This window comes from Python bivittatus, unplaced genomic scaffold (assembly GCF_059951505.1).
Source record: "Python bivittatus isolate LINGU-HERP-01145 unplaced genomic scaffold, Pbiv_v1 ctg000530_np1212, whole genome shotgun sequence".
In the NCBI taxonomy this organism is placed as follows: Eukaryota; Metazoa; Chordata; class Lepidosauria; order Squamata; family Pythonidae; genus Python; species Python bivittatus.
In genome coordinates, this window is record NW_028277085.1 from 4,861,733 (window position 1) to 4,874,138 (window position 12,406).

Consider the following 12,406-nt stretch of genomic DNA (forward strand, 5'->3'; position numbering starts at 1 on the left):
CTCCCAGTTATGCTATAAGATTCAGAGAAAAGTTGACAAAACGAGTGGGGTTTCTCATCTTAAAATACATATGCCAACATTCTTTCACCTCAAACCAATTCTATTGATTAGATTTATAACTGCCTTTGTTTTGTACAACTCAAAGTGGTGTACATAATGCTCCCACCTACTACTTTCCCCACGACCACCATTCTCTAAGCTGGGCTGGGCTGAGAGAGAGGGACTGGCCACAAAGGCACCCAGCCAGCTTCCATTTCTATGGGAGGACTAGAACTCACAGCCTCCTAGTTTCTTCACACCACCACCAAACCAGCTACACCAGGGCTTGCAAAATAAAATTTAGAGCAATGTTTCTCAACCTTGGCCACTTTAAGATGTGTGGACTTCAACTCCCATAATTCCTCAGCCAGCCCCAGAATTCTGGGAGCTAATGTCCACACATCTTAAAGTGGCCAAGGCTGAGAAACACTGATTTAGAGAGATGAACCCATTTCCATAAAGTGATGCATTAGCAGCTGCAATTGCCTCCAGGAAGGTGGGTAACAGAGAGGGACGTGGGGCTCTCTTAGCCATAATGTTAAGAGGGGGCCAACAGTATTACAGCTCTTCCTAAGCTCTTTCTTGATGGACCACAGGGGTACAATGGTTTCATGTCAAGATGTAATGCATTTATACATTTAGTCTATCTTATTTACCAATATAAATTATGTAAGCTTGATACATCTGCCTTGTTTTCTTATTTTACACCAGTCTCCACTTCAGTATTTTCTTAGTGATACAAGAAAAAGCCACCTGATCAATGGAAGTCACAGCCAGCAAGTTAACAGATCTCATGAAGCACTCACGACATATTTTCAAGGATTCTAAACAACCACTAGGACTAGAAACTTCTGGTTTTTTTTTAAAGTGGTATAACTGACACATTAAGGTGCTTAATTTGGTGACTTCTGAGATTTTCTTTTTATGTGGCAAACACTAAGACCTGTGTAAGTGGCTGAAGTCATTCAAACTTCTTGCCCAATTTATGTTCCGTGAAAGCAGTATGATACAATTCCATACAATTAAACATGAATTAATGCAGAGGCACTCAAAATTATAATTTTATAATTGGTGTTAACACATTAAAATGCTGGATTGCTGTTTCGTTTTTGAAATGTGGAGAACTACCTTTTGTGCAGAAACGTACAGAATTCAACGTCTGAATAATACGTTGTTCAACATCCTATGTTTGCTCAATCTTGACTTACGAAATATTTCTTTTTTAATCTATAATCACAGGCTATAAAGACTAAGGTCAATTCAAACCATTTCCTCTTTATTAGGTCAGCTTCACAATAACATCCAGGACTCAATAAAAGGAAGAAATAATTTCAAATAAGTAATTATAATGTCTATATCCAGGTAATTGTTGTACAATCACAGAACCTTAACAGTACACTCATGGGAAGTTCATCTGGAAGAGAACAGATAGTTGGAATTAGTTTGGATGTATTCGAGTTCCATCTCTCTTCACAAGCCTCTTGAAGAGGAAGTGGGTAGAATGGTTAAGAAAAGATGCTCCAACTTTAATGCTAGCTGCAGATGAATACCTGGCTACATAAAGCAATTTGAAGAACTGCTTTTGCCATTTAATTACCACTTGTCTGCCCCTGGGATCCTTAGTGTCATGCCCAGGCTGCTACTGTATACAAAAACACCTCTGCTGAGGTCTAGCGGGCTCCTTGCCCTGACTTTACATTTTAAAAAACAGATTGGAAAAAAGAAAAGCTGATGTAGACAGACAAGCAGAGATTGTAGGCAGGAGAGAGACTAGAAAGTGTGGCAGGAAGCATTCCAATTAACTGGGGCTTGGTAACTAGTTACCTCCACATCACAGCCATTTTATGAACGGGGAAGCCCCAATCCATTCTGCAAGAGCGCCTGCAATGTATTCTCCAAAGACCCCATGTGCCCAATAGCCAATAAAATGTTAGAGACCCCTGGTCTACTCTTGTCCTGTAACATGGGACCTTTTTCTGCACCTCCACTATGTAAGCTTCCACTAAGCATGCAGTTTCCATAGAACTGTCATATTTTAACAATAAACTTGTTTGTGCTAATTTCCCTAATCTAGCTTTGTTGGCAGAATGCTTCCACTAGCTCTGTGTGCATGTGCATGTGCGTGAATCAGGAGAAATAAGGGGTCAATAGGAGCAAATAGTTACTTAAGAAGGTAACAGGATTATATTTGAATCATATTTAGAAATACAGAGCTTGACTTCCTGTATTTGATGTCCACTGTATTTTAAAAAAGTGAGCCCTGTGAAAAGTAAACTGAACAAGTACAAGAAGACTGAGTTATCTTTTCATTTTTAATACACTTTAAATCCCACAGGCATTAGAGCCTAAGCATTCTGCAGGAAATTAGATTCTAGTTATTGAGAACATATCACACACCCTACATTTTCTGTCGACAGCAATATTTTTCTCCATCTTATCAAAACAGCAGGCAAATGTGTTTTCTACAATTTTTAGAAACCTATGTTAACATTTAAATACCAAACAGAATATTAAAGGATATATGTACACAAGCCAAAAACTGAAGATGTATTCCCTTACTATTAAGTTTATATTGTGTCCATGTCAAGTTCTTCTGGAGTTGAAATTCCCAGTTCATCCAAAGTTGGTCTAAGCTCCTGGATAACATATGGATATATATCCTTGTATCTGCCTGCTTTGTACTAATTCAAAGAGAACACAAAACAAATTCAGAATTTAAAAGGTAGATTTGGCAAGACAAGATGTGTATACTTAAACCCAAAAGCTTAATTTTTCTACAGTCCTCATTTCATTCGAGAATAAATATGCAAAGATACACACGTGAGAAGTAAACATTTTGACTGCTATAAAGCTGCAATTATTGTCACTCAGACGTAGTCTCACCAAACTTATTTCTGAGTACTTATTTCTTATCGCTGGCCTTATTTCTGAGTAGACGTGTAGAGCAGAGGGATGAAGAAAAACATTCACGCACAGGGAAGCTATAATACATAGACAAAGCCTATGCTTATTAAGTTCGGCACCTTGAATTCCCTTTTAAACAGATGACAGTGTTAACGAACTAGGAGGAGCGACTCTGCACATGTAGAAGTAGACACTTTATCACCACCTACTAGGCTAGCTATACTATCTTTGAGATATGGCCAGTGAATATAAACGATCTGGTGTACTGGGCCACCAGTTCCTTTCTGATTCCTCCCCCTCTTGCCATTCAGGGTCCATTCAGCTTGTAGTGAACGCTTTATTACAAGGGAACTTGAAGCAGTTCCCATGAACTGGGGAGTGGGGAGGAATCTCATGGGCTTGGTCGTGAATGCAGCTCGTGTGTGTGTGGAAGGTTTGCCTCCTGCTCAGGTTCATTATCCCTTTACTCACCTTTACCATTTCCAAGATGCGGATTGTAGTAGCAAAGTCGTTTAGTCGTCTGCATGCCCTTAAAGCAGCATCTATGATTTTTGGTTCTGGAACCATGTCTGCATCCACCAGCGTGTTAATGCCTATCAAAAGAAACAAACATTTAAGGCAGTGTTGTCCAAACTTGGCCACTTTAAGATGTTGTTGTTCAGTCGTTAAGTCGCGTCCGACTCTTCGTGACCCCATGAACCATATTGCGCCAGGCCTTCCTGTCCTTCACTGCCTCCCTGAGTTTGCTCAGTTTCATGCTCATTGCTTCAGTGATGCTATCTAACCATCTCATCCTCTGCCGTCCTCTTCTCCTTTTGCCTTCAATCTTTCCCAGCATCAGGGTCTTTTCCAAAGACTCCTCTCTTTGCATTAGGTGACCAAAGTATCTGAGCTTGAGCTTCATTATCAGTCCTTCCAATGAGCAATCAGGGTTGATTTCCTTTAAGATTGACTGGTTTGACCTCCTAGCAGTCCAGGGGACTCTTAAGAGTCTTCTCCAGCACCACAGTTCAAAGGCAACAATTCTTCGGTGCTCAGCCTTCTTTATGGTCCAGCTCTCACAGCCACACATTACTACTGGAAAAACCATAGCTTTGACTATGCGGATCTTTGTCGGCAAGGTGACGTCTCTGCTTTTTAATATGCTATCTAGGCTTGCCATAGCTTTCCTCCCAAGGAGCAAGCGTCTTTTAATTTCATGGCTGCAGTCTCTGTCTGCGGTGATCTTGGAGCCCAAATAAATGAAGTCTGTTACTGCTTCCATTTCTACCCCTTCTATTTTCCAGGAATTAATGGGTCCAGATGCCATGATCTTAGTTTTTTTAATGTTGAGTTTCAAGCCAGCTTTTGCACTCTCCTCCTTCACCCTCATCAAGAGGCTCTTTAGTTCTTCTTCACTTTCTGCAATTAGGGTGGTATCGTCTGCATATCTGAGGTTATTGATGATTCTCCCTGCAATCTTAATTCCGGCTTGCGATTCTTCCAGCCTGGCATTTCTCATGATGTACTCTGCATATAGGTTAAATAAGCAGGGTGACAGTATACAGCCTTGTCGTACTCCTTTCCCTATTTTGAACCAATCGGTTGTTCCGTGACTGGTTCTAAGTGTTGCTTCTTGGCCCGCATACAGATTTCTCAGGAGACAGGTGAGATGGTCTGGTACCCCCATCTCTTTAAGAATTTGCCACAGTTTGTTGTGATCCACACAATCGAAGGCTTTTGCATAGTCAATGAAGCAGAAGTGGATGTTTTTCTGGAACTCTCGTGCTTTCTCCATGATCCAGCGAATGTTGGCAATTTGATCTCTAGTTCCTCTGCCTCTTCGAAACCCAGCTTGTACATCTGGTAGTTCTCGGTTCACGTACTGCTGAAGCCTAGCTTGTAGGATTTTGAGCATAACCTTGCTAGCATGTGAAATGAGTGCAATTGTGCGATAGTTTGAGCATTCTTTGGCATTGCCCTTCTTTGGAATTGGAACGTAAACTGACCTTTTCCAATCCCGTGGCCACTGTTGCGTTTTCCAAACTTGCTGGCATATTGAGTGCAGCACTTTAACAGCATCATCTTTTAGTATTTTAAATAACTCAGCTGGAATACTGTCATCTCCACTAGCTTTGTTGTTAGCAATGCTTCCTAAGGCCCACTTGACTTCACTCTCTAGGATGTCTGGCTCAAGGTCAGTGACCACACCAGCATGGACATCAGGGACATTAAGATCTTTCTTGTATAGTTCTTCTGTGTATTCTTGCCACCTCTTCTTAATCTCTTCTGCTTCTGTTAGGTCCCTGCCTTTTTTGTCCTTTATCATGCCCATCTTTGCACTAAACGTTCCTTTGATATCTCCAATTTTCTTGAAGAGATCTCTAGTCTTCCCCATTCTATTGTTTTTCTCAATTTCTTTGCACTGTTCATTTAAGAAGGCCTTCTTATCTCTCCTTGCTATTCTCTGGAAATCTGCATTCAGTTGCTTATATCTTTCCCTTTCACCCTTGCTTTTCACATTCCTTCTTTCCACAGCTATTTGTAATGCCTCATCAGACAGCCATTTTGCTTTCTTGCATTTCTTTTTCTTTGGGATGGTTTTAGTTGCTGCCTCCTGTACAATGTTACAGACCTCTGTCCATAGTTCTTCAGGCACTCTGTCTACCAAATCTAGTCCTCTAAATCTATTCATCACCTTCACTGTGTACTCACAAGGAATATGATCTAAGTCATACCTGAGTGGTCTAGTGGTTTTCCCTACATTCTTCAATTTAAGCCTAAATTTTGCAGTAAGAAGCTCATGATCTGAGCCACAGTCAGCTCCTGGTCTTGTTTTTGCTGTCTGTATAGAGCTTCTCCATCTTTGGCTGCAAAGTATATAATCAATCTGGTTTCGGTATTGACCATCTGGTGATGTCCATGTGTAGAGTCGTCTCTTGTGTTGTTGGAAAAGAGTGTTTGCTATGACTAGCTTGTTCTCTTGACAGAACTCTATTAGCCTTTGCCCTGCTTCATTTTGTGCTCCAAGACCAAACTTGCCTGTTATTCCGATTACTCCTTGACTTCCTACTTTAGCATTCCAATCCCCTATGATGAAAAGGACATCTTTTTTTGGTGCTAGTTCTAGAAGGTGTTGTAGGTCTTCATAGAACCGGTCAACTTCAGCTTCTTCGGCATCAGTGGTTGGGGCATAGACTTGGATTACTGTGATGTTGAATGGTTTGCCTTGGATACACACTGAGATCATTCTGTCGTTTTTGAGGTTGTACCCCATTACTGCCTTTCCCACTCTCTTATTGACTATGAGTGCAACTCCATTTCTTCCCCCAGCTCATAGCTGGCTGGGGAATTCTGGGAGTTGAAGTCCACTCATCTTAAAGTGGCCAAGTTTGGACGACACTGATTTAAGGAGAGCGCTGCATTTATTCTAGTCCTCCCCCCTCCCATATTTGTGATGTATTGAACAGCTTGGTAATATAAAATTGAATTCTTCTCTCCCTCTATGTCCCTTATTTTATCATACCATTTTGGATATTGCCATGGAGCATTATAACGTGCAGTAACAACCTAACTTTGCTTATATTCAGATACAGAATCTAAGGTAAAATTTAAATTCTGTTACTTCAGGGTTAAAATTGTAATTCTTTTACCTTTATTTTAATCTCAAATTCTAACATTTGTCTTTGGATTCAAAATTCTAGTACAAAGATTCATTGAATTTCATATTAAAAAACAAATGTTGAAAATTCTGTACATCTGTAAATATTCTGTTCCCTGCCTATTATGGAGCATTCACAGGAAGTTATGTATTAAATTAGCCACTGCTCTTTAACCTCTACTCCTACGAAGAATAAACACAATTTTTTAAAAAATACAGTACTTTCAGTTAGATATGTGGATATAATAATACTATTAGTATCTAAACATTCTCATTCTTTGCTCATCAACTCCATCCTTTTTAACTTAAATAGAGGACTTCAAATAATCCAACTGTCAACACAGTTCATGATTTTAGTTCTCATTATCAGATAGTGCAATAGTAGGAGAGCCTGTTTGAATAAATCTAATCTCTCTACCCCTAAGAGAATGGGATTATTGATAAAAGTTAGGAATAGGATGAAGGATTGAACACTGTTTCAGTCTGGCTTCATACAACATGTTAATACATGATTTGCTTAACCACAGTATACTGAATAAACTACAAATGGCTAGGTTTGCACACAAAGGACGAATTCCTAAAGCTACTGTGCCAAAATCAAGGAAACTTTGTGGCTTAATGTGATGTGTAAATCCAGAGTTAACATAATCATAATACGTTACAGTTAATTTTGCTGTACTAATGTAGCTGTTAAAAATGGAAAAAACTTGAGATTTTTGTGATTCTTGCTCCTATTAGGTCCAGGAAAGGGCCATGTATAATTCATATTGTTTTGCACAAATCAACGAGAATCTTTAGAAAGTCTAATTTCTGTAATGCAAGAACACAGAAGCCACCCACTCACTGATATTTCCTATGTGTGTTACCTTTCCTTAGCTCCCACTCGTCAATATTTGGTTTGTTGAAGAACATCACCCAGCGAGCATCAAGTTCTTCATCTGTAATCTCTGTTTTATTAGAAGAGCAGCGCGCAGGTAACACTGCTGTGGAACAAAAATGGGAATGAGTAAAAGACAAAGATGTTAAACATTCAAGGGTAAAGTTACAACGCTACAGGTGAAGGCAAGAAGTGTTCTTACACAAGACACCTCTGAGTTAATACCAATTTTCTCAGTATCCAAAGGGTCTGGTTAGAACTCTAGGTTGAACTATTTAGTTATGTACTTTCAGAGGAAAGCATTCACTTGTAGCCTATAGTGGATGCTGAGAAGCAGTTAAAGGAGGGTGACTTTAAGGATTATTTTTTGCAGTCATGTTTCAAAGATGTCACAGTCTTTGGAATTCTTGCAGTTGAGCAGAAAGAATATTTGTTTCTTTACGCTTAAATAATTCAACTCAGCAAGACAGTTAAATACTCAAGAGGCATAAAAGAAACTGGGGATATTCAACATCGTATAATTTCAGAAGTTTGATTATACAAGGCACAGAAAGAAAATACTAATATGAAATTGCTAAATTTAATTGAATTTTTTGTAATTTTACTTTACTAACTTAGTCACAGAACATTTTAAAGTGGGCTATGCCAGAGTAAATGAGGCAACCTTGTCATGTTGGTTGACTAATACTAATTTTTAATTCCACAGATATGAAAGAGATTAGTAATATCTTTTGCAACTAACACATTTTTATTAAAAGGTGCATGTTTTCATGAGCATATATAAACTGTGCTAAATGAATGTAAAACCTTACGTATTTAATATGCATGCAATTTCATTTCCCTCATCTGCCAAATTCTTCTACCTACATTGAGCAATTAAACTGTCAACATCTGTTAAGTAACTAGGCCTTTAGTTAGAGATATTAAGATGTCATCAACAGCATTTGCCAACACAAGATAGCAACTGTGAAAATTACTGTGCTTATTTCTTCATCATTTCTTCCTTATATGCAATTGATTTCAAGCACAATCATTTTGCATTTAGGGATCTCACTGCATTTTAAAGATTAATTTATTACAAGATGGGCAACTTCTTTTTTTAGGCACCAGAAACTTAGGTTTGCTTTAAGCATTGTTAATTCAAATAAGTTCTTTGCATCTCCATTACTGCCATTACTAATTTGGTTCCATCTGTTTTTCTTACTATTTCAGCACTACTGACCATTATAATGGTAAGCAGACTGAAGTTTATAGGATAACAGAAATATTAATGCAAAGAAAAAACTTCTCTTTGGGTATTTTGATATTCTACTGTAGCTGATTAAAAACTGGGTCCTTTAGAATTGCCATTATTGTAAGGATCATTATTTTATACTTTTCTGGATAAAACATTTTGGAAGCTCAACTCCTGCTCAATAATATCCTACGTGTCCTGATGCTAACACCTGACGTAAAGAGCTTCTAGGCACATCAGTATGAAATAAAACCCTACCCACAGCAAATAGGAGTAACAAATATTCTTTTATTTTATTTATTTATATTTCAAATTTGTCACCACCCATCTCACTGTGGAGTGACTCTTGAGGCAGCCTCTAAAAACAATTCCTACTCTGAAATAGGAAAATGCTGAAAAGGAACACCCGTGTAAAATCTAAAGAAAAATTTAGTCACGCAAGACTGTGGACCTAAAGGTACAAAGTCCATAGGGAGGCAGGGAGGTTATAACTAACAGGCTCTTCAACCAAAGCTTATTGCTGATAAAAGAAAAAATAAAAGGGAGAGTAAAAACACAAAAGAATGTCCTTGCAGTTTCCTTAAAGTTCTGACGCTTTTGTTCTACTGTACATAATTGCTGGGTGTGGCCTATTAATACACAAAGCCATACTTTCAATTTTGAGTAATGTCAGTTAATAAGTATAAATCAGAACATATGTCACTGACTGACGTTTGCATCTCATTTCAGAAAAGCCAAAGGCACTGCATAAGAATTTTTAAAATGTGTAACCAGAAAAAGGGAGATGATGCTTTCATCCACCGAAGCAGAGCAGAACAAGGGCACAATACGCATTTTCGCAGCCGTCCCACTTGAGAGAATACCTTAGCTTCCAAGAGAACCCACACCAGATACCTTCATATCCCCCCAAAAAAAGACAGCCCTTGGATAAGCAAGCTCATGCACGTCACTCTATGCTGTAATATTGGTTTCCATAGTATATCATTACACAGTATACAAGGAAATATAGGAGGCCAGGTCATGGCTGGGTGGGAGAGGGCTGCAACAGAGGCAAAAGACACCACAGATAAAACCACAAAGGGGGAAGAGGGAGGAAGGGGTAATAAACCCCCAGAGATCATCCCCCCCCAAGTCCATACAGCCCCAACCCTGCTGGCCTTCAAGAAAGCCTTAAGGCAGGGTTCCCCACACGCATCAGCTCGACCCCTTCATGAAGTTTCAGACGGTCCATCGCCCCCCCCCCCCACATTTATCCTACGAAAATAACTGAATCAATACTACTTTAATACTACCGTGAATAATAAATAACCACCTCGGCCCCTTGGGGGTCGATACTGGCCACCTTGGGGATCCCTGCCTTAAGGGCTCTTGGGCTGGGCCACACCGGGCTGGGCCTCGGGGCCATCCCGCTCTGAGCGGACCAAGCGTCACCGTTGCAGCAGCCCCCCCCCATCACAGCCGTTGCTTTTAACCCTTCGCGGGCCGCCCAGGGCAGCAGCCCTCCGGGCGAGCACCTCTAACCGCCTCCAGGGAAGGCCCGACTTCCCCCGAGCGCTTCCTGGGGGGGGCGGCGGCGGGCCTCCCCCTTCCGCAGGCGGGCCTCGCCTTCTCCTTTCCGCCAGGCCTCTTTCAATGTCACCTTCCCTCGCGGGGCGCAGAGGGCGGAAGCGGGGAAGCCGCTGGGGTCCTGCCGCTCGGGGCGGGGCGGGGCGGGGGGCCACGCAGGCGGAGGCGGGGGTGGAAGGGGGAGCCGCCCTGCAGGACCACCTCCCCCCCCGCCAAATCTGACAGGAGGCGTTGAGGGGCGCTGAGGGACTTTCCCTCCAGGCAGCAGGGGAGGATGGGAGCTGTAGTCCCCCGCGGGGAAGAGGGGGCGCCCCCCCAGGGAGGGGTCCCGGGGGCTCACCTGCCGCGGCGGGCGTCCTGGGGACCAGTCCGCGCACGGCGGGGCCGGCGCAGCGGCGAAGGAGCCGGGCGGCGGCCAGCATGGCTGAGGGGGCGGAAGGGAGGCGAGGCCAGGCGGCGGGGAGCGCGGAACGAAGGCTGCCTGCAGGCCGGCGCGCGACTGCGGCTGCTCGCTCGCCACACGCGGCCCCCGGTCACCCTTCGGCGCGGAGGACAAAAATGGGACGAGCCCGGCTACGGCGGCGCGCGGGGGACAAGCAGTGACGCCACGCAGGCCCGCGGGGAGGGAGCGAGGCGCGCGCGCAGGCGCCGTTGCGGCTCGTCAGGGCCCGGCCAGGAGAGCGGGCGGGGCTTGCCGTCCAAAGGGAAAGGGGCGGGGGGTTCTGCTGCACTGGAGGGCACGTGGGGAGGGGGCGGGGCCGTCTGGCTGGCAGCCAATCAGGGAGGGTGAGGATTATTATTATTATTATTATTATTATTATTATTATTATTATTATTATTATTATTATATTTGTATGCCACTCATCTCCCCTACAGGGGATGATGATGATGATGATGATGATGATGATGATGATGATGATGATTTATTACATTTATATGCCGCCTGTCTCCCCCAGAGGGGGGGAGGAGGAGGACAGAGATTAGTAGAAAGAGAGAAAGGTTGGAGTGACTGGAAGATTATAATAGTCCTCACTGTAATACAGTGTTTCTCAACCTTGGCCGCTTGAAGATGGGTGGACTTCAACTCCCAGAATTCCCCAGCCAGCAAGGCTGGCTGGGGAATTCTGGGAGTTGAAGTCCACCCATCTTCAAGCGGCCAAGGTTGAGAAACACAGTTCTGCAGCAAAGCTTAAAATCAGTACACCAGATAAGCAAATGCAAGAGCTATACCTTCTATTTTAGGCACGCTGAATTGGGAGCAAGGCTTCCTCCTGTGATTTCAGCGACAGGGTCCATAAGTGAACGGGCGCATTATGCATCCATGTGGGGAATATGCCGCTGTCATTTTCATGGGGGTGGTGCCAACTACATGCTATCTGGGGATAAAATGGGAAGTCTTCATGCCAAGTGAGCATTCGACTGCCCAATGATGTTTTTACTTTGCTTCATGCTCCGTCTCCCTTTTGTGAGATCAGCCGCTTCTCGGCTGCCATGTCACCTTGTGGCTTGTGGACACATTTCTGAATATTCTCTTAAAACTTGTTTCTTTTGAACATTCACGGTGGATTGTTGCAGATTCCAAAAGTGGTTTTTTTTTGCTCTGCGCATACATTGCTGGCAAATTGCGTTTTGAGCATGCTTGGAGCGTATACAGTTGTGTGATATTCTAAACAGAAAATATTTAACATCTACAATAGGAAACAAACCTTGTGTCTCCAGGCCACAAGTAACGATGGGCTTGCACAACTCTGCATATGTCAGTCCTTCAAGGTAGATCAGACTAGGGTGCTGGAGTTATGAATGCTAATACTACTTTTATTATAGGATTATACTACAGTAACAGAATCCTGCAAGACTGAATGTGCTTCCCCCTTCCCTCCCTTTATCTTCAAGGGAACTAGGGAGGGTCAAGTCTGAGTCTCTTTCTCAAATTACATTTCTGCCCCAGACTCAAATTTCTTTTATGTGATTGTTGTTTTGGTCAAGGCTCTTCCCCCTGTTCCTCAAGGTTATTCCTTCTGTCCATTCTAGTATACTATGGTTTTTAATGACGACTTACTGAATAAACCAGTGGCTGGAGTTATTTAACCCACTGAGTGTCAGTCCTTCAGTGTAGGTCAGGACAGTAAACAGATTCCACAGGGAC

The 12,406-nt window shown here is 42.5% G+C and overlaps 1 protein-coding gene across 2 annotated transcripts; it reads right to left on the reverse strand.

The window, feature by feature from the left end:
* Window positions 1-1,294: 1,294 nt before the first annotated feature.
* Window positions 1,295-10,867, reverse strand: COX5A (cytochrome c oxidase subunit 5A). Of its 2 annotated transcripts, none has more exons than XM_088148444.1 (5): window positions 10,601-10,867; window positions 7,450-7,563; window positions 3,415-3,536; window positions 2,599-2,720; window positions 1,295-1,453 (listed from the first exon to the last, which is right to left on the reverse strand). In XM_088148444.1, the coding sequence occupies exons 1-4, from the start codon at window positions 10,680-10,682 to the stop codon at window positions 2,607-2,609; spliced, it is 432 nt and encodes a 143-aa protein (XP_088004570.1). In that variant the 5' UTR covers window positions 10,683-10,867; the 3' UTR covers window positions 1,295-1,453; window positions 2,599-2,606. The 2 variants fall into 2 exon arrangements, with proteins under 2 accessions (XP_088004570.1, XP_088004568.1); XM_088148442.1 differs by having other exon boundaries at window positions 7,450-7,566; window positions 10,601-10,859.
* Window positions 10,868-12,406: the final 1,539 nt, after the last annotated feature.

Bases quoted from the DNA above. Each gene is read 5' to 3' on its own strand.
- COX5A (XM_088148442.1), bottom strand. From the start codon at position 10,682: ATGCTGGCCGCCGCCCGGCTCCTTCGCCGCTGCGCCGGCCCCGCCGTG. The intron at 3,537-7,449 runs GTAACACACATA...TTCTTTTGATAG, and splicing joins CGAGTGGGAGCTAAGGAAAG to GCATTAACACGCTGGTGGAT. The intron at 2,721-3,414 runs GTGAGTAAAGGG...TCTTTGAATTAG, and splicing joins GCATCTTGGAAATGGTAAAG to TACAAAGCAGGCAGATACAA.